Raw genomic sequence first — 24,302 nt, forward strand, 5'->3', positions numbered from 1 at the left:
TGAGCCAGCCAATCAGGGGATACCCAGCATCACCTGCATGGGAGCAAGAGAAATGTTACATGTGATTTATTTGGTAATTCCATGTTAGCACTCGCTGTACAATGGTCATCATGAAATGCAACCAAGCACAGGGAATCATGACTGTACATGGCATGTGTCATTCTCAGTGAACCTGGTAAGTGTACATAGGGCTCATCCATGGGTGGGTTGGGGATGGGTGCAGTTGCTGTCACATGGCCCATTCAAAGTGTACCTGCACTCTCACAATTCAAGTACAACAGACCAGTATGTTTTCATTCGTCATTACTGTGTAACCAATGGAAATGGACTGTGCATATACAGTGTCAACTCACACATTTGCCTGAGTAGCTTCATGCGATCTAGCTTCATATACCTGCAGCGCGGTCCTTAACGCGCCTTATGGGCCATGAAGACCGAGATGATGTGCCGAGCAAAGCAAAGGCCTTGAACGAGGTATCAGTGACCATGCCGCCCTGGACGGGCTGCGCTGCATGTCCATGAAGATATTGGAACCGGATTCTGAACTTGGCGCAGTGACAGTGCTAAGGAGCACAATTCACTGGGCAATGCCTGGATGCCCAGGCTCCACCAGTACTCGCAAGTGGGCCTGGGCGTCCTAGTAGTGCACGATAGTGCACCTTCAGGATTGCGCCTGTTTTTGTCATCAGTGGCACAATCCTGAGTTCTTGGCAGCATTTCTGTAACATTACTTCATATTAGTTCTCACACATCAATGCTGCAGAGCACACAGGTGAATATTGACACTTTCATACACAGCAATGCAAGCAGCTGCAACATTGCACCATACACCGTTCAAGCTGCTTGCTTTGGTGTATGTGAAAGGGTTCATATACGCCCGTGCTGGCAGCTCCACAGGGATACATAAGTAATTACAACCCAAATTGCGGCTTGTAATCAATGTGCGGCCTATTCCAGTTTGTATAGCACGCAGATTCACCAATCAACATCGCAGTACACCCGCTAGGGTCTTTGGATACAGTGGCATCCCCAGTATGCATTCAACATATACATTTATCTGTTTACATGTCCATCGACACCTTCACCCATTTGAATAGGTCAGATCTACATTGCTAGTATATATCACGGCTGAAGGGTTACGTTAATGTGATGAGGCAGGATGGATTTTCGCATGGTGCAATGAAGCTAAATTGCATGTGTCCTGCTGCTCCCCAACATTTATTGGTGGTGCTTGAAATTTCCGTTCTATTATTGATTGTCATGCTTGACCCATTCTACTTGGAGGTGTTCCTTAAGGTGGCATGACAGGCATACTGATGGGCGGTGTACCTGTGGACTGAGTGCAGTGACTAGTTCCTTCAGTGTGGCAGATGTTCTTCTCCCTGGCAGAGGTTCATGTCTCGTCAATTGCTTTGCTGAGATCATGTATTACTTACATTGCCACTGAAGAGTGATGCATTGTGGTACATGTGGCTTATGTTTTTGGATATTCCTGATACACGTGCTGGTGTGAGCACTGTGTCTGTTGATTACATGTAGACACGGCTGTGAAGCCCTTTCACATCTGCATGCATTAGCTGTATTGCACGGAATAGGACAACATTACCGAGGGCAAAAAGTCCGACCCCCAAAAGTCCGACCCCCATTTTTCCGCAGATATATATGTGGGGGGGTAAAGTTAATAAAAATGTATAAGGGTAAGGTGGGAGAGCTGTGGGGGGTCTCCCCCCACATATATATTTGCGGAAAAATGGGGGGGGGGGAGGACTTTTGCATTCAGTCATTTCACGCAGATCCGTATTGCACATTCTTTGGAATTTACATGAGTCACAGTTCAGGACTCACCGTACGCTGTGTGTGGTCTCATGCCATTTAATGTGTGACGTTTCATGTGGTTTCAGGTTGAGAAAGATGCGGTTGGTTGGTCTGATCCCTCATCTGACTTAGCCTACCATTGCCATACCCAGTCTCTCAGCTCTTCAATGCTTACCTAGTGATGTTGACAGGTTTTAGCAGGAGTGATGATGGATTAATGCATGTAGTGTGCACTTGTGCTCCTCATGCATGCATTACTATGTTATGTTCCGTCACCCATCATGCCCCTGTGGTTAGACACACCCAGCAGACAGGTTGCCTATGCTGTTAACATCCCCCCCCCCATCAACACCCCTTGTGGCCCACTCAGCAGACAGGTTGCCTATGCTGTTAACAGCCCCCCCATCAACGCCCCTCATGGCGGACTGAGCAGAAAGGTTGCCTATACTGTTAACAGCCCCCCACTGCCCCATTAACACCTCTCATGGGCCACCCAGCAGAAGGTTGCCTATGCTGTTAACAGCCCCCCATCAATACCCTCCATGCCCCTGTGGTTAGACTCAGCCAACAGCCAGGAACGAGGTCCAGCCTGTTGTGCCATATAGCAGCGCAGCGTGGAGATCCGCAGCACCATGGAGTCATGTGTGGAGCCAGGGAATCTTGCACAGCAATGGGTGATTATTTTGCGTGCATCACACACCATCTGTACATTCAGGGAATGGTACAGCTTCCTGTTGCGGTACACTACCTCCACAGCATGCCGGACGACCAGCTCAACATGTGTACGGTCGAGCGCACCAATGACGTTGGGCATGCCTGCAAGTGCATAGAATGCTACTTTGGTGGCATTCACCTCCTCTGCAGTCCGTGGCAGGCTTATGTGGTCGCGTACATGTGACAGGAGTGCATCTAGCTTCTGGGTGAGCACACGGGAGAAACAGGGTTGAGAAATTCCATGTAGCTGCCCCATTGAGTGCTGATAGGTGCCTGTGGCAAGGAAGTGCAGCACAGACACTACCTTCAGCAAGGGGGGGATGTCTGTCCGGATGTTGATTAGGCTCACCAGGTCATCATGTATGAGCTCCACTACTGTGGTGATGGTGTCCCTGTCCAGCCGGTACAGGGTGTGGATCTGTGCAGGGATTAGATTGAATGGGCTGGCCCTTAGGTGAGGGATTTGTGTCTGCCTGTGGGGTCAAAGTGGCTGCCCATTGGGTATGTGCTGGCCCATTCGTGTCCTCCTGTGCATCCGCTGCATGCTCTGGCTCACTGCCTCCTCCAGGAGTAGCTGTGCAGGCATGTCCTCCAGCTCCAGTACTGCTAGTGCTAATGGTAGCATTGTGGATTTGGTAGGTGTGTGGTGTGTGGGAGTGCTCCTTTTGCGCTGTGCCAGACTCCATTGCCTCCACCTGTGCTGATTGTGGGCACATGTGGCAGGTTTCTACCGCCAAACTTGTAATAAGGCCCATTGATATTACCGGCATGTCCATGACGGTATTTGCATGTCCATGCACCTCCTAATGTGCACTTAACTGTGGCATGCCGGTGTGTCACTGGGCCTTATTACGAGCATGGCGGTAGCCGTGCCTGTATGGGAGACACGGCTAACGCCATGCTCGCTAACGGCACCACCTCCCGCGATTGGGCAATAACCGGCCCATTACGAGATGTATGGGCCGGTAATTGCCCATTCGCGGTGGCGGTTTTGCAGGGTTCCCGATCCCCATTCTGCCCCCTAGGGCAAAATGGGGGTGGGGAGCATGGATGCGCCGGCAACGTTAATAATGGTGCCGGCGGAATTAGGAGTTATGCTCGCGGATGCCGCACAACCCGCCAGGTAACTCGTAATGCGGTGGGGCGGTATGAACGATGCCAGTGCCTTACCGGCACCATTCATACCGTCACCGCCAGGGTCCTAATGAGGCCCACTGGCATGGCTGCCGCGTGTCAACGCTGATACTCGCAAGGGTGAGGCTGGCCAAGGTGGTTCCCTGCCGATGCTGGTGACACCGGCATCGCGGATCATAATACTCCGGTCCGGTAAACGATGCCAGTACGGTAATTTATCCAGACCAGCAACCTTGTAATGAGCCCAATGTATTGTTAATGCAACTTCACCTGATTGTATTAATATTTCAATTAAATAACTTTACAAAAAACATAATAATAATTTGTGTGTGCGTTTACTGAACCACATTTGCCGATGCATTGATGAAATCTAAGATGATGTATTAACTGATAAATTTACGCATCCTTGAAAAAGCAGGGGGAGAGCATGTAAAATGGGTGGGCTGTTGCATGATCAATTTCATCATAGGGATCAAAATTGGTGGGATCCATTACGCTCCTGCTTGTAGCCTAGAATAGCCTGACGGGGGGGGGGGACACACACTCAATTAAAATCACCCACTTCCTGCAGCAATCCACACCATCTGAGAGTGCAGACATGGCAGGAAGTGGGAAATCTCGTGTCTCAGAGGTCCAGTTATGCAAGCCACGTTTCACGGAGCTGGAGCTCACTGCTCTAACCCACAATGTGGTGGCAAATGTGGAGGCACTATTTGGGCCTGGAAATTCAACCCCAGCCATGCACAAGCACCGTAGCTAAAATGCACCACCCAATACATGGAAACATGATGAGTGCCTGTGTGTGCCAAGTGAGAACAGGGCAGGAATCATAGGCCCACTGCACACACAACAACAAGACATCTTGGCAGACCGACAGTCAGTGTGCACTCCCACCACCCACATGTAGAAGCACACATCAAAGCAGACAGAACGAACATATCCCACCATGAAAACAGTAGGACACACACAACGTAGCATGAGTGTAATGTAAGCCTGCAGATGTGATTCCCAGAACACTAACAACATGCTCATTTCATCCCAACCTGTACATCCTCTGATGACAACGACGTGGCTGGAATGTTGCCAAGCTCAGCACGTGCGCCCAGACCTCGCAAGGCTGCACCACTGTCACCTGCTGCACCAGCACAGCCACCTGCTGCACCACCTCCTCCTGCACCAGGACAGCCACCTCCTGCACCAGCACCACCTCCTCCTGCACCAGCACCACCTCCTCCTGCACCAGCAGAGCCACCTTCTGCACCAGCACTAGCACCACCCCCTGCTGTGCCAGCTCCACCTCCTCCTGCACCAACTCCAGCTCCACTGCCAGCTGTGTCACTGCCAGCTGCCAGTAGAACCACCCCTGTGGTCAGTGACCCCACCATTCCTACTGTGCCCTCCACGCCACCATGGGTACACCAGCCATCACGTCAACATGGCCGGTACAGCACATTGGAGGAGGAGGAGGAGGAGGACCACGCCCCCTACTCGACCCCATCGTTCAGCCTGGCAACTCTGCACAGCCTCGCTCCAGGACATGGATGTACGGCTGTGTGCAATGGAGGACCGGTACAGGGCCATGGCAGAACTGGCACAGTAGCAGCTCAACTAGCTGTGCCTGCTGCGCAAATGTATACAGGTCAGCAGCTGTAGGTGCAGACGGGCCCAGGGACTTACCTCTGCTGCACTGGTCATGCTGGTCCAAGGGTTTGTGAGGGGAATGAGGGGATCTCCACGCCCTGCAGTTCACCCTTGAGCACTTGTTGGCCCGGGGGTCTGACCCATCCTCTACCATCACCACCCCAGGGAGCTTGCACCAGGCCAGCCAGAGGCACTGCTCCCATCTGATTTCAACCCCACCTCAGCCATCCAAGGGCCCCATGTCCAAGAGGCAAAAAGAATGACTCCTGGAGTGACACTTTCGTGTTTGACACTGTGGGCCTCATCACGACTTTGGCGGTAACCCTTAAATCCGGCGGTCGCGCTATTACCGACGGATTTAAGGGTCTGCCAAATCAGGACTTCGGCGGATTTCGCCCCAGCTCTGAGCTGGGGGGAAATCTGCTGAAAATTTGCGCTATTACGCTGGCGGGAAATCCGCCGGCGGTAAGAGCGTGAAAATTCCCCATTGAGCCCAATGGGGAATGGGGCATTCCCGAATGGGCTCAATGGGGAATGGGGATTACCATTACCGCCAAAGTCGTGATCAGGCCCTGTGACTTTTGTATGTTTAGGGTGTGTGGGGAGGGGGAGGGTGTGTGTGGGAACAGAGTGTATGGGTGGGGCAGTGGGTACAGGGTGTGTGGGGAGCGGGAGGGGTGTGTGTGGGGACAGGGTCTGCGGGGAGTGGTGTTTATGGGAGAAGGGTGTGTGGGGGAATGGGAGGGGGTACAGGGTGTTGTCATTTCAATACATTATAGTTTACACTTGAAGCAATGAGTGAACATACCTCATTTTAGTCCAAGAATATATTGTGTGTGCGTATTATATGCAGTTAAGTACAAGGGAAGTTCAGAGTGAAAGGAGTACTCAGAAAAAGTTATCTATGAGTACTTGATGGGCCATGCACCCATCCCTGGCCTCCATACGTTCATGCCTGGGCCTGGCTGGCGCTGTATAATCATCCTCTGGCGAGGGAATGTCCAGATCTGGGGGCAGGGGTATATTGCATCTGATGCAGATGTTATGCAACATTGCTTAGGCCAGGGTTATCTGTCCCACCTTCTCTGGCCTGGACATGAGTGCACCCCCAGACCAGCGTAGGCATCTGAAACGTGCCTTCAAGAGCCAAGGTCCGCTCAATGGTCTCCCTGGTCCTCACATGTGCCCTGTTGTATGACATTCCCTCCTGCATTTAGGGATCCCTCAGAGGGGCCATTAATCAAGGAAGCGGGTATCCTGAGTCACCTGCAAGGGGTAAGGACAAAGGTTAGCCTTATCTTGCATGTAGCAGAACTGTGTAAATTAGCCATATATTATACTTAGCCTGTCTCTGTGACTACCCGCTTCATTCATCTGGTCTAATGGTATAGTTGTGCCTCATGCTCCCTGCTGCCCCCTGAGACAGACCCTGTGTAAAATCTGTATCATGCTGGGTTCTGCTCCCTGAGACAGATTATTGGTGGCAGGAAATGTATTACACCTAGACGTATTGTTTAGGGGTGGGAAGTGTTTTACCCTTGGATGGATTGCTAGTGGTTGGAAATGTAGTGCCACTAACTGTCCATAGTGAAGAGGCACTATTCTGCATATGCAACCTCAAAGTCTGAACTGAACACAACCATGCCTCAACCGCACCACTGTTGCATGCACTTCACGACACCTAACATGAGAACAAACCATACGCAATCATGCTTCAACACCACATGACAGCTACCAAGCAAAAACACCCCAATGCTCAGTGACCGGTTTCTCAAATCTAAATCTGCTAACAGCACATCAAAGTTCTCTTGCTCTTCTCCCTCTCAATCCCACTAACAATCTATCCCAACACTACATCAGTTGTAGACATGCCAGAGCGCCAAGAGACTATGCAAGTAGCAACATGTGTGTGTAATGATGCTCGGTAGTAGTGTTGCCTGTGACAGCGGAATCTCAATGGTCAGTCTGTGCATGCATGCCCCATTTCTCACGAGAACTTACATCTCATGGCCCTAGGTGGCCTAGTTATGTTATGTTATGTTAATTTATTTTATAAAGCGCATGCTCGCCGAAGCATCTTGGCGCTGGCAGAGACCGGAGAAAAGAACCATCAACAGAAAGAGAAGGAGTAAACTTTAAAACAGCTACGTTTTCAGCAGTCGACGGAAAGCCATATGGTTATCCATGGATCTTAATGAAGCAGGCAGGGAGTTCCACAATTTAGCAGCGGCCAGCAAGAATGAGCTGCCCCCGGCTCGTTCAATCTGATAGTGAGGGACAATAAGAAGACAAGAGCCCTTCGAACGTAAGTCGCAGAAGGGCACATAGGGACAGAACTTTTCCTGACCCATTAAAGGCCTGATGTACTATCAGTAATGATTTAAAGTGCACACGCTGACGTACTGGGAGGCAGTGCAGTGATCTGAGAATGGGGGAAATGTGAATCCCATAGGGAGTACCAGTGCAGAAGCGTGATGCATAGTTTTGGGCTAGTCTACTAGTTCACTTGCGTTGTAGGGGTGGCAGTGTTGCATTCTGGTACCTGTAGTGCATTACATATGGATGTCCTTTTGCGTTGAAATGGCCTGGTCAGTTACTGCTACAGCTCCAATCATAGGGTGCATATCTGGCTGCCTGTGAGGGCCCAGCGTGTGGCCCATGTGCGAGGGATCATGGCACACCTCTGACTCACCACCTGCATCACCTCTGTCCTCATCATAATCCTCCTCCTCCTCCTGCTCCTCCTTCTATCCCGGGCCTCCTGTCACCACTGCTGCTGCTCCAGCACCATCAGCTGCACATCAGCATGCAGCGCCTCCAAGTCCATGGTAGCAACAATGAATGGCAGCATGGTTGTGTTGGGAAATGTTCTTGGGGTGGGTGTGGCCCTTTAATACTGTTCCTGTGTGCATTGGGTGCACCTAGGAGGACTGGGTGCACCTGTGGCCTTATTTCCTTTACCTGGGTCCATTTACTGGCAGCTGTGAGGTGGTGGTATCACTGGCTTGGATTTGTTGGTAGTACCAGCGATTTTATGCTGGTATTGCCAGCAAGTCCATGCTCATAATGTGCCGGTGATACCATTGTGCCGGTATTACCAGCACATGTTTCCGGTATTTCCATTGCCTCTGTTACTGGCTCTTGTAATACTAGGTGCAGTGTTATCGGTGCTGGTAATTCCGGCAACTGAGTTCTGTTGAACCCATACTTTGCCAGACCAGTAGAAGTGCACATAAACGTTGCTACTGGCACTTTTACTATGTATCAGCAAACTCGTGGGCATACAGTGAACATTAGTTTTATACTACAAATACAATGGTCAAGGCATTGGAAACAGTTGCAGCCCAAATCTCCAAATTTTCCAAGTTTCTCAAGAAACACATTGGCTAAACTACACCATGTCATATCTTTAGAGCTAAACGTATCTTAGTAGAACGTGATTGGAGCAAACAGACCAACAGTATCCCAACTCATTGCCTCCCCATGTGGCGCCACATCGCTTCCCACACCTCCCGGGAACAGTTTGCAATTAGTAAAATAACATTTGTGCTGACCGCTGGGAATTTATTATTCTGCCATTGGTCAGCATCATTGCGAAAGAAACATGAGACACCCTGCTTCTGGTGGGAAGGGAGACTTTCACACGGCACCTGCTGGATACGGTCTTCGCAAACCTTGTGGTGGATACCCTGAAGGCTGCCCACCTCCCAGGGACATAGAAACTTACTGTTTGATTGGTCCTCCCAGGATCGCCACTCTGTTCAGCTTCCCCATTCCCATATCCACATGCATACAGGAACTTGTAGCTATGTGAACAGTTTGCTGGCTCAGGTCCACTTCCCCTCTACCCCGGAGTGCCTGTGGGATTCGCTTGCCGCCCTGTCATTACATCACCCAGTGCTGTCTCAGCTGCTTCGGTCTGGCCGTGACGTGCAGTCTGAGCTTCGTCTCCCTCCTCCCTAACATGTGGTGTGGTGATCATGTGTTAAGAGCAGGTTTCCCGGGTGAGGCCCAACCTGGGGGCATCTCTGCTAAATGTGTTTACCTGGGATTTTTCCCTATCTCATAGTAATAAACATAAGCTCCCTGGGCCGATGGCATATACAGTGCAACCCTACCCCGGCATTTCCCCACAAGGCCTTCATTCATGGCCTTACCACAGTTTGTGTGTGTGCACGTGTTTTCCCCCTTAGGAGGTGCCCCACCCCTTCTTGCTTACTTCCGTAGGTGGTAAGTGTGCCCCCCTATTAGGCGCTGAGATAACACCTTTAATACAGTAGTTTGCCAGAAATGATGGCACAATTACTTACCTGGTTTTGCCCTGTGTATTTAGTGGCAGCATCATGCGAACAGTATATGCGTGGTAATAGTTGGGGCAAGTACACTTATTAGTATACCTCCATTGCCCTACATAAAAGCTGTCATGACACAACTAAATATTTTCCCAATCTAAGGTAATTGTGTCAAAGATGCGCAAGGGTGGTGATCACCCCTTCGAAACTTGGTTAACCACTAAGCTTTGAAAGGTTGTCTTTGGCGTTTTTGATTGAATTTCACTACCTTGCAAGGATATGCTGCAATTTACCAGGTTTGCTGTATTAAAGGCAATGCTTAGTATATATCAGTCAATGTACTGCATGACTTTACTTTTTCTTTTTAAACTGGTGATTATATCAAATCATTGCTTGTCAATAGAATATGCGCAAATGTAATCTGTTTTTCTAGATAAACATAGTTACAGTGTATCCTTTTTAGAGGGAATTTAAATTCTATTAAACCAGTGACACATGATTTGTTTAGCCACTAGTGTAAGAATGTGTGAGATAAGGCCATACATTTATCAAGTACATTAAGTTGGAAAAGTGGGGGGTTTATTACTTCAGGAATTGACCAAACTCTCCCTCTGTGTTAGTTAATTTAGTAATTGTTCTTACAACATGTATTAACTACATACGCCAAGAAACGACTGTGTCCTTTCAGTTTATTGAGCATTTTCATACTTTTTCAATTTTAGTTTTATGAGACATTTGTCCATAACGAGTCTCTTCAACGACCACCAATCAGGAGCCTTACTTCCATGATCCAAAGACAGAAAGCAGAGGACATTAAGGAAAGGTAAGGTGACAAATTGTCTACTAAATAACTGTACATTTTGTGAGACATAATTATTTAGAAGTACAGTGGGGGGCAAAAGTAGTATGGGTTATTTGAACCAAGTTCGTTCTCACGAGAGGGGCTGCCACACATTTGTAAATTTAGTATATTGTATGTGACTGTTTAAAATGAGCACTCAGTTTGCTCAAATCATCATATTTGGACAGCCCAACTGGACAAAGCTTGTATTACTTTGGAAAAAGTCAGTGGTGCTGCCCGTGCGTTTTTAAATCGGCATGGGATGGGGGCGGTAAAACCTGCTGTTGAGCTGTACAGGAAACAAGCTGTGGCCATCGTTGAAAATAAACTCTTGAAACAATTACTAATGCATTCACTGAGTGCACCCAATGCGCTAATTCATATGGAAACTGACTTGTGTCGCATAGGCAATTTGGCCTCTATGAGGCCTGTTATGTACTTGTTACAATTGTGGTATACCCCATGCCTAGTAAAATGTTGTGATGCATTGATCGATCTGATGAGCCAGGAAGGGGGCATGTGTCTAACATGGGTAGCACATGTTTAAAAAATCCTGTATGTCTTGGACAAGCAGGATTTATGGCTGCCCTCTACACAAATAACTAAAGCCACATCCATCCGAGTAAAATAATTGCTTACATTACACTTTAGAAAGAATTTGGAGAACGCATGTTGTAGCTTGAAACTAGGTCCAGGCTACCTTAATATTAAACAGGACTTTGGTTTTGAAAGGCATCTTGACATGGTTGAACCTCCGTTTGCACGTGCATTGTACCACAATTTGGGTGCATTAAGGTTGGCCCTTTTTTTACTAGATCGTGGGCCCCTTAGGGCACAGGATTTTCCCTCCCTACACCTCCTATGAGGAAACGATCATACATTTTCTTTTCTTTTGCCCTTGGCTGAGGATAGTGAGGGTGCTTTATCTAAAGCCTTTCCTAAGAACTGCAGGTATCATATAACTCCAGAAGCATTGGGGTTCTGTAGACGAACAGACGAGTGGGATATTGTACAAAGTGTGACCAAATGTATACATTGGGCTTGGTTCCTTAGGCCCAAGGCATACAAAATTAAAAACAAGATTAGATAAAGGAACACCCCATAGAAAATTCTGTACCATCGCCTTCATGTTATCAAATTGTTGACATTGTTTGAATCAGGTAAGAGAACTATACTTTGGGTTGGATTGCTGTTAGGTCTACTAGTTTTCTTGCAAACATTCTGACCCTTTCTACTGTGAGGTAAGTGACTTTGTCTACCTCTGTGAAAGAACTGCATAAGGATGTGTGTGAGATCAGGTGTGGCCTGCAAGGTCCTTTCCATTTTCACCATATGGATTGATTCATTAAACTGGGTTCTGAAATACCTGTACTGAGAGGTTGATCAACATCTGTTCGAAAATCTCAAATATCTGCCAAATAATTTTCTTAGTTGAAACTACACTTTTTTCACATCTCTATTATAGCAAATCACCCTCTAAGCCAGACTAAACACATTGACATGCTTGAACTTTGCACTGTACTTGGAAGTGATGTTTGGACATATTGGACCTCATTACGACCCTGGCGTTAAGGGTTTAACGGCGCCGTAAAAGGTGTTGGCTGTTTTTTCCAGCTGTTAAAGTAGGGACCCGCAAAGGGACCTTGGTGCTAATTACGGTACCGCAATTTGCGGTACCGTAATTAGCGCCTTCCCCATTCCCATTGAGCCCTATGGCACAAAAATGGGAATGGGGAAGGGCCATGGCGGCATGGGGAATTACCGCCACGCCTACCTCGGAATGGGGTGGTAATTCCATATTCCGCCATGGCGGACTCCGGCATGGACCATGGTGCTAATAGCACCATGGTCCTCTGCCTGGGTCGTAATGAGGCCCATTATGCTTTTTTCTTTCCTGAAAAAGTTTGTTCATTGACTCAAATTCACACTATTTTGGCTCTAAATATCTTCAAGATTTATCTGAGAAAAGTGTGTGAGGTGTTGTCTGTCGTTTCGCCACTAGATGTCTTCTTGCCAATCAGCAGGTCTTATCCAACAGGGGGTAGTCATCATGCCTGCACATGTATGCTCTTTACAAAATGCTTGCTGGCATCTTGGCCTGAAAGTAGGTTCATATGGGCTACGGGACTCATCATTGCCAGAGCATTTGAGGGCCAGACAGTTGTTGAATACCTCGGCTTCTCCTCTGGTAAGCGAGTAGCTGCAGGAGCTGTGGGTGTGATCCTCCGCACTAATGATCTCATATTATTAATTTTCCACCCCTTTATTAAATGTTAAATATGGTAATTTCTTTGCGAATATAAACCGCCATTTGTCGATTCAGGTTTTACCATAAATATGTCACGGGAGATGATTGACCAATATTTTATATTTATTTCTGCACATATAATGGGAAAATCAGGCCTAGTACTGTATTGTTGGTAGGCAGGCAACTCCAGAATGTAATGGACATAATATTATGTTTGTGACTGTAAGTTGTAATGTTGTAGGAGGTTACTTCAACTGATTCTTGTACAATAATGGTACAAGTCTCTTGGTTTTACTTCTGTCTTTACTCCTGTCTCATGCTCTTCAATGCCACTCGGCAGTGTTGTGTCCAGTTCCTGCTCTTCTGCCCATCCCCTACTGCAACCATCTAAGATACTGTGCGATTGAGTTGCAGCCCAGCTAGACTGCCCGGAAGGTGTTAGACCACACGGCATACCGTTGCTACAAAGAGAAAATAATTTGTATCATAGAACTTTCATTTCGAATGGATTGTGTCCTCCCACGTATTCCTCATCTTGTGATAATTCGTTATCTCCAGCTTCGCTGCTTCGGAAAAAAAAATTCTCGGCAGAGGGCGCTGTGCTCGAGGTTGTGGCGTTGATTGTCCCTCGACCCACTCCGTACTCTGTCGACGTCACCAATGGTATAAATAGCTCGAGCCGCGCCCGTTGCTTCAGTTCCGTTTTTCCGATCGCTTCGCTATCGAGAACGGCGCGCTTCTATTTTCTGTGAAGAAAATGTCATCTTAAACTCCTTCGACACCCAAGACGGGGTTCAAGAAGTGTGTAGATTGTGGATCTAAAATGTCGATCACCGATCCCCACCGGATTTGTCTCTGGTGTCTCGGTTCCAGTCACCGAACCGACGACTGCAGGTCCTGTCAATCCATGACCGAGAAAGCTCTTCATGAGCAGAGAGGTAAACTGTTGGTGGGGAGGGAAGCCTCTAAGAAGGCTATGTCAAAAAGACATAAGAAAGCAATTGATTTGAAGGAATCGGATCGCCATAGGCACTCAAAGAGATCTCGATCTAGGAGTAGATCGAGACACTCTTCGTCATCAGCTAAAAAAATGAAGAGGAGACATAGATCTCCCTCATCATCATCTTCTTCTTCAGAGTCGACTGAAGAAATTCGATGTCCGACTAAATCGGATTCTCCCAGTAAGTGGGAGGAATTCCGCAAAAAGATGATGGAGGTTTTCAAGAACGCGGCCCGACCCCCTCGAAAGACCCTCGAAAAAGCCATACCCCTAAAGTCGCTCCATTGGACGACAAAGGGAAGTCCAAGACTACCATGGCAAAGACCGGTAGCGTCGAGGAATCTAAAAGAACTCGAGTCGACGTAAATCCGTCGAAGACTCTTCGAAAGTCGAGCACTTCTCCAGTGCAATGCAAAAAACACAAGTCGTCGAAGACTTCAACGACTTCTTCGACGCCCTCGGTGTCGATAATTTCGACTCCAAAACCAAAAACATCCTCGACGCCAGTATCGAAGTCATCTTCGAAGTCTTCGAAGATCCCTTCGACAATTTCGAAGGATTTATCAATTCCTTCGACGCAGATAGTAGAGGATGAAAGTAGATTCACTCCATTGCCCAGATCAGACTTTTTCAAGTCTATGCCAGCAATTTATGAAGAATCTGCTTCAGAAGAGGACGAAGTTACTTCTTTTGGAGTTTCTTATGTTACAAGACAAGTTCCTCAGGAACTTATTGATCAGGAATCTAGAATGAGAGACCTGAGTGATACTCTACATTCTGCCAGTGGAATTGACATATCCCCAGAATTAGAGTTCGCCAAACCTGATCCTGCAGAGCATGCAGATGCTGGGTACAGGGGTTTTATGACCAGGGTAATTGAGTATATGGGTTGGGGTAATACTTCACCCATTTTTGAACAAGATGACATGACGGATATAATCATCAAGGGACCTCAGAAAGATCCTGTTCTCCCTTTCCACAAGGCCCTTCAAAGGACTGTGGAGAAAAACTGGGAGAAACCAGAAAGTATTGCTGCTGCAGATAGCACTTTTCCAAAAAATACAGACCAGCTGGAACGGACCCTGAATATTTGAATAAACATCCGACTCCAGAGAGTTTAGTCATTCAGGCAGCATCGACTTCAAAACAAACTGCTTATCCAACTATCCCTCCAGATAGAGAGGATAAAAAAGTTGATGCCTGGGCATGTAAAGTTTTCACGTCAGACAGTATGGCACTTAAGTCGGCAAATGTCAACTGTACCCTATCCAGGTTTACCCATACCCTGTGGGACTGTATTTCGGCGGCGGCTGATCATATTCCGGAAGGCGAGGAAAGGGAAGGCTTCCTGAATATAGTTAAAGACGGGAAGGAGGCAACGTGGAATGTCTCCAGTCTGGACTGGATACTGCTGATAGTATCAGCAGATCCATGGCTGCAAGCGTTGTGCTACGCAGATTTGCGTGGTTGAGGAAGTCGGGGTTTGCACCAGACGTGCAAGCTAGACTCCTCAACATGCCCTTTGATGGCTCAAGGCTCTTTGGCAGAAAGGCTGATGAAAGCCTAGAAAAACTTCAGACCTCGAAAGCAGCAGCTAAATCACTTAGCGCCTCTTTGCGCCAGCCTCTACAACCCTATTCCGGCTCATCTTCCTGGAGGGGTCGTTCTTTTCGATACTACTCATCTTTTGGTAGAGGAAGAGGGCAGGCTTCTCAAAGGGGCAAAAGAAACTTCCCTCGTGGAGCACGAGGAAGAGGTGCAAAATCAGCCTCAGGAGCGCCATCTGTACCCTCAGCCACTCCTGCAGCCGCCTCCAAATCCCTCTGAGACCTTGTTAAACAAGACACCAGTGGGATGCAGGATCTCTCAGCATCTGAAGGAATGGCGGGGCATTACCTCAAATGCTTGGGCACTGGAAACAGTAGCCCAAGATTACTGCCTCCCCTTCCAAAAAAGGCCTCACAATCATCCACCGGGAGCCTCTCCGCCAAAATTCCGGATCCGCTCCTGTTGCAGGAAATTTTAACCCTGCTAGATAAAGGTGCCATAGAACTGGTACCTGTAGTGGAGAGGAACAGGGGTTGGTACTCCCCATATTTTTTCATCCCAAAAAAAGGACGGAGGACTGAGACCCATCTTGGACTTGAGAAACTTGAACAAGTTCCTCAGGAAGGACAAGTTCAAGATGGTGACTCTTTCTCAGATCCTTCAGGCTCTCCAACTCCAAGATTGGTTGGTATCATTGAACCTTTAGGATGCTTACTTTCATGTGCCAATTCATCCAAAGCACAGAAAGTACCTGAGGTTCGCGATTGGCAATTCTCATTATCAATTTCGAGTTCTGCCATTCGGGTTGACCTCTGCCCCGAGGGTTTTCACCAAACCGTCGGCGGTTGTGGCAGCAAGTCTCAGGAGAGGGGGCATTCACATCTACCCCTACCTGGACGATTGGTTGATCAGAGCAAGTTCTCCAGAACAAGCTCAGGAACATCTTTCGATCACCTGCCACTTCCTCCACAAATTGGGCTTCTCCCTCAATTTCAAGAAGTCCCACATGATACCATCCCAGAAGCTCCAGTTTATCGGAGCAGTCTTGGATACTTCCTCGGGAAAAGCCTCGCCTCCCGAGGTGAGAGCTCTCCACATCCAGCAGATGGTAACAACATTCCAGAATGCCCAACGTCTACCGGCCTTCAATTTTCTCAGGTTGCTTGGCCTCATGGCATCCTGCATTTTCCTAGTACCAGAGGCCAGGTTGAGAATGAGATCCCTTCAATGGGCACTCAGAACTCAGTGGTCCCAGTTCTCAGGGAATATGTCGGATCTTCTGCAAGTCCCGAGCGCAGTTTCTCAGGATCTTCTATGGTGGGCTTGCAACGACAACATTCTCAAGGGAGAGTCTTTTTGGCAACCTTGGCCGGAGATAACAGTAGTGACGGACGCCTCACTCACGGGGTGGGGAGCGCACACCAACGATCTGACAATCAGCGGTCGTTGGTCTCCATCGGAGTCCAAACTACACATCAACATTTTGGAGCTGAGGGCAATCAGACTAGCTCTGAAGGCCTTTCAGCTCTCTATACAGGGAAAGAATGTCCTGATAATGATGGACAACACGGTGGCCATGTACTACCTCAACAAAAGAGGAGGAGTAGGGTCACTACCACTACGCAGAGAGGCAATGCAGCTATGGTTCTGGGCAATACGAGAAGGAATCTCTCTATCGGCAATTCACCTAGCCGGAGAGAAGAACACAGCTGTAGGTACTCTGAGCAGGCAGAGCACGGTCACTCACGAGTGGGAGATAGCTCAGGAAGTCCTTCTGGAGATCTTCGCCCTTTGGGGAACCCCTCAAGTGGATCTGTTCGCCACCGCGATCAACCGGAAGTGCGATCAGTACTGCTCAAGGGAATTTCCTCAAAGAGGAGCTCTGGGAGACGCACTCGTAGTGGAGTGGAAGTTTTCACTGCTGTACGCGTTTCCCCCAGCCCCCGTGATTCCTCAAGTAATCAGGAGGTTGAGAAAGTTCAGGAAAACCATGATCCTAATTGCCGCGGATTGGGCCAGGAGGACGTGGTACCCGGACCTTCTGGACATGTCCATCTGCCCTCCAATACGTCTTCCGCAAATAGGGGATCTTCTCTCGCAAGAGGAAGGTCGGGTTCTCCATCCAGAGGTCAAGACACTCAACCTTCACGCATGGTTTCTGAGAGGTTGAGATACAAGGATTGGGATCTTCCGGATGACGTAATGGAAATCTTGCTTTCGGCCAGAAAACCAGCAACAAAATCTTTGTAGCGATGTCGATGGAACAGGTTTAGTAACTGGTGCAAAGACAAGGATGTGGACCCTTTTCAGTGTGGCACCCCAGTGGTGCTTTCTTTTCTATTACATCTAGCTAATCTGGGGCTCCAGATAGGAACAATCAAAGGTTACCTTGCTGCGCTGTCCATTTTCAAGCGCTCCTCGGAAGAGGTTTCATATTTCAAAATACCGTTAATCATTCAATTCTTAAAAGGGCTTACTAATGTATACCCTCCAGTACCTTTTCATGTACCAACTTGGGATTTAAATTTAGTACTAAAATCCTTGACTTGCATACCTTTTGAGCCTCTGCATTCATGTCCATTGAGGCTTTTAACTCTAAAAACTGTTCTTCTTGTGGCCCTATCATCAGCCCACAGGGTTAGTGAACTTCAGGCTCTCTCATGCAAACCACCATATACTATTTTTTATAAGGATAAGGTAGTCCTTAAAGTTAAAGCTTCGTTCTTACCAAAAGTAATCTCTGACTTCCATTTGTCACAAAAAATAGTACTACCAACTTTTTATCCTCCTCCTCATTTGGGCAAGGAAGAGGAGAGAATGCACAGACTAGATCCCAAGAGGGCTCTTAGTTTTTACATCTCATGGATGTCTAAATTGAGACAAGATGACCAACTATTTGTGGGTTATACTGGTCATAAACTAGGCTTATCTGTAACAAAACAGACCATATCCCGCTGAATCATCTTAGCCATAATTGAATGCTACAGATTAGCGGGAAAAGACCCACCAGATGTGCTTCGTGCCATTCTACAAGGAGAATGGCTACTTCTGTGGCTCTAAAGAGGGGAGTCCCGGCAGCAGATATTTGTGCAGCTGCAACCTGGAAAACAATGCATACTTTTGTTAAACATTATTGTTTGGATACTGCCTCCTCTAATGAGGGTTTATTTGCCAAGGCAGTTCTGCATTCTGTCCACGAAAACTGAAATTAGTACTCCCGCCTCCAAAATTGTTACTGCTATGGGAGCCTATCCCAAGATGAGGAATAGGTGGGAGGACACAATCCATTCGAAGAACAAGTTACTTACCAACTGTAACGTTCTTTCGACTGGATGTTCCTCCCACGTATTCCTCATCGACCCTCCCATCCTACCCCACAGTACAGTTTACGTTTTCTTACACTTTCCTCTCACTAAGAATGTATCGGTCATGGGGCACGCCTGGGTGTTCCTCCTATATGTTTCATCGAAAAAACAGAACTGAAGCAACGGCGCGGCTCGAGCTATTTATACCATTGGTGATGTCGACAGAGTATGGAGTCCGTCGAGGGACAATCGACGCCACGACCTCGAGCACAAATTTTTTTTTCCGAAGCAGCCAAGCTGGAGATAACGAATTATCACAAGATGAGGAATACGTGGGAGGAACATCCAGTCGAAAGAACGTTACAGTTGGTAAGTAACTTGTTCTTCTGCATTATTTCAGCCATTTAATGAGACACAAAACCTGATACGCAGATTTAGAAAGGGGGTTGGTTGTAGGGGAACTAGCTGAGGCCATAGAATGCAATCAAGCCAAACTCATACATATACCCAATTTGATCCCCACATGCGACCAACACTCTTAGGTAAACTGGCAAAGTTATTTGGAGGTAATCCTTCTGCTGGTCAAAGTGGACAAGTTCGCCCCGACCTATCCCCTGATGACCAATGCTTTTTCCCATTTATTTTTACAACCCGTGTTGCTGTTCATAGAAAGACTTTCTCTTGCTGTGTACATACTTCAGGGCAAAATGTTGTTAAACAATGACCTATTATTTCTTTTCAAATTTTATTGTAACGTTTGTGAACGTCAGCAAACGGGATATGAGCCATGCATTTTGTACTTAACCTACAGGAAATGTTAATGTTCATCTTGAGCGGTCCTCCCCTTTCCCTTGCACCAGAGACACTGCCCAGCTTTGAGCAGAGCTACAGTAAGGCATTAGGGTCATCAAGGGTACTTAGAATTAGTGGCTACGTTGCAGTTTGCTAATCTAACTTTTCAAGGTGAACCTTATTAGTCCTGCAAAAACAAAGACATATTCATGATAGAAAGTATGCTGACATGGAAATCATAAAGTATTAAAAATGAGAGAGACATTACAAATGCCCCAATTTCTACAGGTTCAAGTCTGAACACAATATATACCAGGGGCCGATTTCTTGATGGCACCAAGCTCTAAATGGATGCCAAGAAACTTTACACTAAGCAGAAATGGCCATGCAAATAGCGGAGGTTCATCCATATAGACTGACGTTGGCATCTGAGGTGCCTACCATGAAAAGTAAAAAAAACCTTATGTGAAAATCCCCCAATGGTTTAAACTGTTTGGTGCCCCTGAGGAAAAACTAAGTTTTAGTCATTGCTGAAGGTAAGTTGCAGTGCTGTACAGTGTCTCTTTTTCCTGTCTTTTAAAAATTAGCATGTATTGTATGGATGTGGAGGAGTCTGATGTGGCTGTACTGTATGTGTGTGTTCTTTACTCGGATAATTTTTTGAATAAAGGGCAAATACATATCCATTGCAAAACGTGTATTTAGATCTTTGTCAACCCAATTGTTTTTTCCTTATCCTTCAAACGCAACCTCTATTTTTGAGAGAATCACTTTATTTTGTCTAATTTTCACTGTCCCAAGAAGCCCTATTCCTTTCAGTGGAATCATCCTCTTACTCCCTTTGCTGTTCCAACTATAATAGTATTTCGAAGGGATTGTGTCCTCCGACGTATTCCTCATCTTAGATATCTCCTTCCAGCTCTGCTGGCCTCGGAAATTTTTTTCTCTCTAGAGGGCGCTGCGCGTCGACGCCCTCCGAGTCGATGTCCCTCGACAGCCGCCGTATCGACGTCGACGTCATCCTGCTATAAAGGCCGCGCGCAGCGTCCGTTGCTCAGTTCCGTTTTTCCGCGCTTACTGAGTGCCTCGGAATACCGTTGCTCAGTTCTTGTCAGATTAATCCTATTTACCTCGAGTCATTCGATCCGTACTCGATGGCTTCCTCGTCGGAACCGACAACTCCTCGATCCGGCTTCAAAAAATGCTGAGATTGTGGGAAAAAGATGTCGCTGACTGACCCTCACAGAGTTTGTCTGTGGTGTTTGGGAGCTGAACACCATTGTTCGGAATGAGAGCGCTGTATGTCCATGACAGCTAAGGCCCTGAAGGAGCGTAGGGGGAAGCTGGAGAAAGGTAAGACTTTTAAAGCTTCTTCTTCGTCGACGAAGTCGAGACACTCGTCTCCTCGTCACCATTCGCGCTCCAGGTCTCGGAGTGGGTCTCATCACTCCTCAAGATCGAAGCACTCGAAGAGGAGACGTCGAAGATCCCCTTCTCCGTCTTCCTCTTCCTCTGTTTCGCCAAAAAGAATCCCTTGCCCCACGAAACATAGTTCCCGGGCTGAATGGGAGGAATTCCGCAAAAATATGATGAGCGTGTTCGAGAAAGCGGCCTCGACCCCCTCGAAGACTGCCGAGAGCGATGCTCTGGTCGAAAGACCCGAAGGTCAAAAACGCTGCGAGTCGCAGTACCCGGCGAAGGAAACCTCTCGAGCGTGTCTCGAACCCTCGAGTAGGACTATGACCTCCAAACCTTCCTCGAAGGTTCCGTCGACGCCGTCGACGAGGGTTCCGTCGACGCCGAGGTCGATGTCTTCGACGCCGTTGTCGAAGGGACCTTCGACACACGGGTCTGTCGACTCGACGCCAGCTTCGACACCGGCGTCGACGCCAAGAAAAGTCACGGTTACGACACACCCAGTGACTATCCCCAGGTCCTCGACGTCGATGGCTTCGAGATTGTCGAGTAGAATTCCAATTCTGTCAAGGTCTTCGAGGCCTCCGCCTTTGTTTTCGACGCCACGCTCGAAGCCTTCGACGTCGGCGTCGACGACATCGACGTTTTCTAGGCCGATAATGACAAGTTCGGCACCCTCTGCCTTGGAAATGGGATTTACTCCCTTTATGAGTTCAGAACAATTGAGAACTATGTCCTCAATTTTGGAAGAGGGTGAATTGTCTGAACAGGAAGACACATTTGAGTTGCAGGGACCTGTAACCCCAATTAGAGAGGAATTTTCCTCTGAAGAACGCACGTTAAAGGATCTTCATGATTCCTTACATGAGGCAAGTGGGTTAGACACTTCCCCTGAGGTGGAGTTTGCTAGGCCAGACCCGGGGGAGCATGCTGAAACCCCCTATAGAGCCTTAATGGCCAGGATCACAGAGTTCATGGGGTGGTCTGCACCTTCACAATCTTTCCAACAAGATGACCTCACGGATATTCTTGACAAAGGCCCACAGGAGGATCCTGTGGTGCCTTTTCATAAAGCTCTTCAGAGGAAGATCATGACAAACTGGGAAACCCCAGATGTCGTACCAGCAGTAAATAAAAAACTGTCTACAAAGTACAGGGTATCTTCTACAGACCCGGAGTTTTTGTCTAAACACCCATCCCCAGAAAGTCTGGTGGTACAGGCAGCCTCCTCTACCGATGTCAAGACGGCTTATCCTACCGTCCCACAGGACAGGGACGATAAAAAATATGATGCTATGGCAAAGAAAATCTTTTCAGCATGTAGCATGGCGTTAAAATCTGTTAATGCTACTTGCACCCTTGCTAGGTTCAGCCATACACTTTGGGAGTGTGCTTCTACAGCGGCTGACTGCATCCCGGAGGGAGAAGAAAGGGATGCGTTCCTGAATATTATACAGGACGGTAAAGACGCTATGTGCGAATCCAACCAGACGGGCATTGATTCGGCTGACAGTATCAGCAGAGCAATGGCGGCAAGTACATCAACCAGGAGATTCGCTTGGTTGAGAAAGTCTGGTTTTGCCCCAGATGTGCAAGCCAGGCTCTTGAACATGCCATTCGATGGCTCTTCTTTGTTCAGGAAAAAGGCGGATGACAGTTTAGAGAAACTGCAAACTTCAAAAGCATCAGCAAAATCCCTAGGAGCTGCAATCCGTCAGACTCCCTTTCGTCCCACAGGAACCTCTGCGAGGGGCAAGTCCTTTCGCTTCTACTCCGCATTCGGAAGAGGTAGAGGATGACCGGCTCAAAGGGGACAAAGAAGAACTACCCGAGGTGGTGTCAAGCTGATTGGCCCGAGAGGACCGCGTACCTGTAGTCTTGGTGGTTGGTCTCGCAGAGGTCGCCAGTCTGGAGTCCGGGAACTGATGAAATAGCGGCACAAGGAATCAGCCTCTCCACCACCCAAAAGAGGAACTGGGTGAAGGATGGACCAACCCCCAATGTCACGAAGGCACTCTCCCAGGTAAGCGTGACAAGATGATTGTAGGCTCAGATGGATGGAACCATAGTCCAGGTGGAGCTTGTTGTCAAGACCGTGAATCTTCCAAGAACCTCAGTGCAGCGACAGTTGGTAGATAGACCAGTGTATCAGAAAAGGTATTCGCAGTAGGCAAAAGGAGCTTGGCTGGTGCAGATGGTTCCAATGGTACACAGGATGAGATTCGGAGTCAGGCAAGACAGGAAAGAGTGAGGTCAGTTGGAGCTAGCTGTCTGGCCAAATAGAGAACTGTAGGAACGTGCCCAAGATGGAACAGGGGAATGCAGGCTAGTGTAGGATAAGTCCCATCTACACAATGATGACTCAGGACAGAACTCCGGAATGGGCTGAGGGAAGGCTGACCCAGGGCAGAACCCAGGTAGTAGCTGGAGGCTGGCTGGCCCAGGGCCGGACCCAGGTGAGGATTGGAGGCAGGCAGGCCCAGGACAGGACCCGGGTAAGGACTGGAGTCAGGCTGGCCCAGGGCAGGCCACAGGTAAGGACTGGAGGCAGGCAGGCCCAGGACAGGCCACAGGTAGGACTGGAGGCAGGCAGGCCCAGGACAGGCCACAGGTAAGGACTGGAGGCAGGCAGGCCCAGGACAGGCCACAGGTAAGGCAGGCCCAGAACAGGCCACAGGTAAGGACTGGAGGCAGGCAGGCCCAGGACAGGCCACAGGTAAGGACTGGATGCAGGCAGGCCCAGGACAGGCCACAGGTAAGGACTGGATGCAGGCAGGCCCAGGACAGGCCACAGGTAAGGACTGGATGCAGGCAGGCCCAGGACAGGCCACAGGTAAGGGCAGGGCAGGAACAACGAGGTGAGCAAAGCGAACCGCGTTGAGACGCGACCCGCTTTGACTCGCGGCCTCTTTTATGGGCCGCCGGCGCCCGAGAGGCCTGGAACGCAAACCGTTCCGTTTCCGGGCGCCGGCGAACCCATAACGAGGCTTGGGAGGCAAGCCCCCACGGCGCATGCGCGGAACCGAGAGAGAGGGCCTCCGTGCATGCGCCGAAGGTCGCCGGCCCCGTAACCCGTCGCTCCCCTCCCGGCGAGTCCCCAGACGCGAACGCGCGGGTAGACTCGCCAGGAGGAAATGGGAGCGGCAGACCCCAGTCTCCCGCGTGACATGACACTATGCCCCCTCCCAGGAAGACCCGGGGCCCCAGGTTTCCAGGGAAACCGTACGTAGAACTCACGTATCAGCCGGGGAGCATGCACGTGCTGGCGCGGTTCCCATGTACGATCACAGGCTGGGTACCCCTTCCAGTCAACCAAATAGTGGAGCACCCCTCTACGGTAACGGGCATCACAGATCTCGTGTACCTCAAACTCAGGGACGCCCTGTACCAAAACAGAGGCCGGACGAGGAGAGGTGCGGCCGTAATCATTGACCACATAGGGCTTTAACAGGGACACGTGAAAAACGGGATGTACACGCCAGGAAGAGGGTAGGCGAAGACGGAAGGCTACAGAGGACAACCGTTTGGTGATAACAAAGGGTCCCAAATATCGAGG

At 48.6% G+C, this 24,302-nt stretch overlaps 1 protein-coding gene across 2 annotated transcripts in view; it reads left to right on the plus strand.

Moving 5' to 3' along the window:
- Positions 1-24,302, plus strand: part of SMIM10L3 (small integral membrane protein 10 like 3) — a 733,015-nt gene that overhangs the window by 288,987 nt on the left and 419,726 nt on the right. For both annotated transcript variants that reach the window (XM_069645627.1, XM_069645626.1), the window contains one exon: positions 10,319-10,419. In XM_069645627.1, coding sequence (XP_069501728.1) covers positions 10,319-10,419 — 101 coding nt within the window. The remainder of the gene's footprint in view (positions 1-10,318; positions 10,420-24,302) is intronic.

The sequence above is a fragment of the Ambystoma mexicanum genome, chromosome 2p (assembly GCF_040938575.1).
Source record: "Ambystoma mexicanum isolate Mex_15411 chromosome 2p, UKY_AmexF1_1, whole genome shotgun sequence".
Taxonomy (NCBI): Eukaryota; Metazoa; Chordata; class Amphibia; order Caudata; family Ambystomatidae; genus Ambystoma; species Ambystoma mexicanum.